Below are 5,485 nucleotides of genomic sequence, written 5' to 3' on the forward strand. Positions count from 1 at the left end.
TGTTTCTAACGTAGATCCACGTTTGGAGAAAATTTTAAATGAAAAACAAATGCAGCCATCACATTAATATCTTTTCTTTAAGTGTGTACTTATTGTAAGTAAAATGTTTATAAGTTCATAATAAATGATTTTTTCTCATAAAATAATTTCATTATTATGAGCAAAATTTAATCTGTCAGGTTGAACGATATAGACTAAAGGGTTTTTTTTATAATACGTTTTGACACGTGTCTTTGGTTTTATACATTTATAATATGCCAAGATCTCAATATTGACCTTGACTCATTGTTCCTTTCGTTAATACACCACCTATCTTAACAGCAGGAAGAGTATATAAAATATTGGTTATAGTGCTAGTAGGCAATTCTTCCAGCTCAGCTATCCTGTCGAAGCATCTACCAGTAGGAGAGCCTAAAGTTAATTCTCTCATCAAAATTTAAAAGTGATATTTTTAAACTTTTCTCTCCAAAAATCTAAAGCCCTCTAATTTTACAATAAAAATGAAAGATTTTGCTAATTCACTTAACTACAATTAATTTCCATGCTATATTTTTTAGTAATTAAACACTTAATGCAAAGAGACACGATCAATTTTGTTTATTGTTGAAAGTAAAATAAATAAATTGATTTGAAGGAATAAAGATCTAGAAACAGATAACACCATAGGTAAATTCTTTTCATTACAGTTAAGGCCGCCAAACACGTTCAGGAAATCCTTTGAGGATAAACTGTGCAGGCCTGGCCTTGAGGTAATTCAGAATTTCCTGTTGCCCGCACACGAGGAGAAAAATCTCTCAGTCAGTCAGTTAGCCATGGCATCCGATGACGACGTACTGACTGTTTATTGGCAACAAATTGCATTAAAACTCGCGAGAAAAAAACATGTGCGTAGAAGTCTGTGTAAAGAGTAGTGGTAGTGGTTTGGGTAGCACTGATTACAAAATTAATTTTTCATACGAATAATTTTTAATGGCATTATTTCAGATAAAAAACTTAATTTTTCAAGAAAAATCTTGGGCTATAGATTCCGTTAAAAAGCATCAATTACCAGCGAAAGATCAATGGCAAGTCTATTTTACTACCAAAAAATTCATGAGTTAAATTTTATAGACGAGAAACCATCGGATATAACTGCCTGGGTCGAACATAGTAATTTACAAAACTTATTAAATTATTTCTCAACGTATGACGAATTATTTTTATTTAAAGGTGGATAAATAGGGAAAAAAGTCTTTTTGAAAACTGGAGCTACAGGTACTTAGACATCAAACTATTTAGGTGTCCAAGATTAGATAACATTAAAAAAAATTATTACAACAAATATAATAAAAAGCAATGTTTTTTTTGCGATATTCTATCTTTTGTTATATTAATTCTTAATATAACAAAAAATAGATATTTTTAAAATTAATAAGTTATATAGATATTAAATAAATAGGTAAAAAATATAATTTAAATAATTATTATATTAAACTACAGTCAAAACTGTTTTTATGTGGTCTTTTTTTTTGTGCGATTTTTTATGCGATTTTTTATTTGTAGAATGCAGCCTCGTACAGCCTTTATTTATATATATAAAGCACGCAGTGCATGGGCGATCTGTCAAGGGGGTCTATTTCTATGGGATAATGGCCTTTACTCAGATGTTAAACATGTAAGAAAACCCAGAAAATTTTCAAGTGAAATGTGAACCTGTGACCGATTACTATGTCATGGTTTTATTCATTCTGCCAGTACTGTACATTTTAAAAACCGTCACACACGTTCAAAAAATACTTTCAGTAAAAACTGTGCAGGCCTGGTTTTCAAAAATTCATGATAGTATGTGAAGGTAACCTGCACAGTTTCGGCAAAGCGTACAGGCCGCCGGAGTAGAAACGAATAACCATTTAATTTTCCTGCATAGTTTTTCGACTGAGCAAGCCAACTGAACGTGTGTGTTGTCTTGTCGTTCAGTTGTGAAACCGCTGGGTAGTGATAACGATGTCTCGTGAATATTTGGAATAATTATTTTTATAACCTTTTTAACTTTTATTATTTATAACCTAAAAAATTAATTTTTCAGTTTATAAATTACTTTCAGATCAAAGTTTTCTCGAGTAAATTAAAATTATAATCGTACGTGTAACAAGAATGTGTGAGTTATATCAGCGCGTGTGACCGTAAAAGTTGCATTGACGAAAACAAACAAGTCTTTATTATAGGTATCATTTTTATTTAGAAGTTCGTTTCAAAACGTCAATTATTCATCCATTTGCTGACGGACTGCGTCTCTGACTGCTCGGTAATAGTATTCGCCGACCTGTGGTCTGTATTGGCGGAAAAATTCGAGTGCGTGCTGCAATACACCTTCTCCGACCTGGCTTACGTATGAAAGAAACTGGAAGAAAATTTCGCAAAGTTAATTAACACACGCCAGACGTAAGCGCATCTTTCTTTTAGCGATTTTTCAAACTCACGTACTCGGCTAACTGCCTGACAGTAAAAGACGTAGATGCTGCACTTAAGTCGGCGTCGTACGTCTGAACCACGTATCTGGCGAATTCGTAGTAATCGTCGCTGTAGGGGAGACCGTAACGTCGTTCGAAAGAAGACCTGACTCGCTGATAATCGCTCGATGACGGATCGTAATCATATGCCGAATACCCGCTTCCAATTGCTTCTTCCAGGTATCTTCTCAGCTGCTGTCTACCATGCCGTAACTGCTCTCTAATCGATTCTGCCACCTGAAAATAAAACATTTTAACGTAACATTACACGTTGTGCGACAAATGACTATATTCGCATATTTCCGTACGTACTTCGCTTTCGCTCGGGAAATTCTGACGAACATAGGTTTCGATGGTTTCCGTGTCAACGCCTTGTTCCACCTAAACGTGTAAAAATTCGAGCGTTTTGAAACTAAACTAACAATTAGCAGTGACAGTAAGCAAAAGACTGGCGAACCCACTATTTCCCAAAGTTGTTGAAGTTGGCTTCTGAAACCGGAGTAGCCTGTGGATTCGTATCCCCCGTAGCCTTGATCGTACTGCGTGTATTCGTAAACTTGCTGCTGCACGTAGCTGGCCTGAGATCTGAGCTGTTGCGCTAAACGTTGTACTTGGTTTCCTGGCTGCTGATGTTCTGCATACAGTTCTTGGGCCTGTTGCAGTCTTTGCTGCGAACGTTGTTGTGCGCTGTGCAGAACGTATCTGACTTGAGAGAGTACTCTAGTCAACTGGCTGTCGTACTGTTGACCCTGATAGCTTTCATAGTAGCGGTTTGCTTCATATCCGTAATCATACGACTGTCTTCCGTAATGAGAGTATTGCTGATAACCGTAGTACTGGCCATACTGCTGACGCAAATAATTTTCGTCGCCGGAATTCTGTACGAAGTATTGAGTACCTTGATAGATCTGCTCCCTCAGATAGCTGGCCTGTTCCTGTACTTTCTGCAGCAATTGCCGAGCTTTCTGACTCGGTTCGTAATCCGACTGTTCGTACTGGCTCAAGATATATTGGGCTCTACCCAGCTGTCTCTGTGAGTAGTATTGTGCCGCCTGCAGAATGTATTGTACCTGGTAGAGAATTCTTGCAACCTGCTGGGATCCTTCGTAAGTTGCCTCTTCCTGGGGATACTGCAAATATTTATAAACCTGTTGCTGCAAAGAATACGCTTCTGATTTTACTTCCTGGATTAGCTGCTGTTCCTGCTGACTTGGCTGCTGTTCAGACTGCTTGTACTGCCAAAGCGATTGCTGCGCTTTTTCTAGTTTTCTCTCCGTGTAATATTGTGTTTTCTGGAGAACATTTCTGATTTGGCGTAGAACTCTTCTAGCTTGATATCCGTATTGTCCTTCGTACTGTCTTCCGTATTATCCGCCAGAGGAATAATATTCATATCCAGAATATCCAGAGTACTGACCGCTAACGGGATAATATTCGTATTCGGGATAATCATAGTACTGACTGCCAGAGTACTGATAGCCTTCGTATCCCGGATATTGAGAGTACCGGCCATATCGCTGCTGCGAGTATTCCAAGTAATGATAAACTTGTTCTCTCAATTGGCCGGCTTGCGGTTTCACTTGCTGAATTAGCTGCTGAACACGTTGGTCATACTCTCCTTCGGTCTGCCCAGAGCCGACAAGGTACTGTTGACTCTCCTGCAGGTTTCCTTCGCTGTATTCTCTAGCGTACTGAACGGCATCTCTCACTTGTCTGAGAACTTGACTGAGGTCTCGATATTTTCGCCTCCGTATCTGTCATTAGAAATGTACGCGTCAAATGTAGAACACTGCTGAAAGTGATCTCTTTTCGACTGATCTAATTTAACTTACGGTTCGTATGGACCTTCTTGTTTATAATTGCCGTAGCTTGGTTCGTCGTACACTGAATAAATAAGATACGTTTCGGTAAAGAGTGAATGAAAAGTTTCGAGATTCGAGAGAATGTTCCTACCTGGTTCAATTGAAGCGTAGGCTGCTCCGAATAACAGCAAAATTGCCAAGCACTTTATTTTTCACACTTCTAGAAAGACGTAGAAACGATTGTCAGTCATTTTTGCTCGTGTAAAATAAAAAATTTCATTTTGTAAAAATACTACCCGATAGCTGTAGTAATTAAAAACATTACTCACCTTTGAGTGTTCGGAAGTGGTTAATGAAAAGAAAGCTGTTTTTTCAAATGTTACACACACGAAGATATCAAATTACTGCAACTGGCCAGCTCGTTTTTGGATATAAAGTCCTTCAAGTTTTGAAATATTCTTCTCAACCATTAAATGCTGTAAAATAGATAAGTCTTTCGTATCTTACAGTTTGTCATTAAAATTATTAAAATTTATTTGCTATACAGTAATTTAACACGACTGTGACATTATTGTTTGTTTTACATCAGAAATACTTGTATTTAATTTTAAAAAGTTGGATGTTAATAAGGCACTCTCTTTACACTCGTAGAGCACGAAAAGAGTTACAAAAATGTACATAGCAAAGTGTAAAATGGTCCGAGAGTGGGCACATATAGTTAATCTATATCATTTTGATTTATAATTTTACCCGTTTGTATGATAAAAAAAAATTATGATTTCTGAGTCTCCGATTTGAAGTTTTATAGAATCACTTGTGCATTCAATTTGAAGAGTTATAGGTGAAGCTCTTAGAACGGTTTGAATTGTTAGTTAACCCCATTTAACTTTTTAGTCACTCTTCAGCAGCGGACTGAAAAAAATACCACTAAAGAGAAACCTACGACATATTTTTCTGTAACTACGATAGTCAAACATGACCATTAAATTTTTAGGGAAGCAACCAATTCAAAAGTGTTTGTTGCAAAAGATTAATATACGTCTAGAAGAGAGTGAAAAAAAAGAGTTTCAGGAAAAACCAGTTATACTTTGAAACGAAATTGATTGAGGTATCATTAAGCTTGTAAGCATTCAATTTACATAAATTTGCAAATTTACATAATCATAATATAAATATAGAGCAAAAGCTATACGT

At 36.4% G+C, this 5,485-nt stretch overlaps 1 protein-coding gene across 1 annotated transcript; it reads right to left on the bottom strand.

Moving 5' to 3' along the window:
* Positions 1–2,242: 2,242 nt before the first annotated feature.
* On the bottom strand, positions 2,243–4,243 carry LOC136982457 (adenylate cyclase, terminal-differentiation specific-like; the record flags this gene model as incomplete). Its single annotated transcript, XM_067278939.1, has 5 exons — positions 2,243–2,380; positions 2,460–2,726; positions 2,802–2,870; positions 2,951–3,844; positions 3,914–4,243. Coding segments are annotated over 5 exons (1,698 nt in total), but the record flags the coding sequence as incomplete, so codon positions are not given.
* Between the last annotated feature and the right edge of the window lie 1,242 nt (positions 4,244–5,485).

This window comes from Centruroides vittatus, unplaced genomic scaffold (assembly GCF_030686945.1).
Source record: "Centruroides vittatus isolate TY-2023 unplaced genomic scaffold, ASM3068694v2 contig_839, whole genome shotgun sequence".
Taxonomy (NCBI): domain Eukaryota; kingdom Metazoa; phylum Arthropoda; class Arachnida; order Scorpiones; family Buthidae; genus Centruroides; species Centruroides vittatus.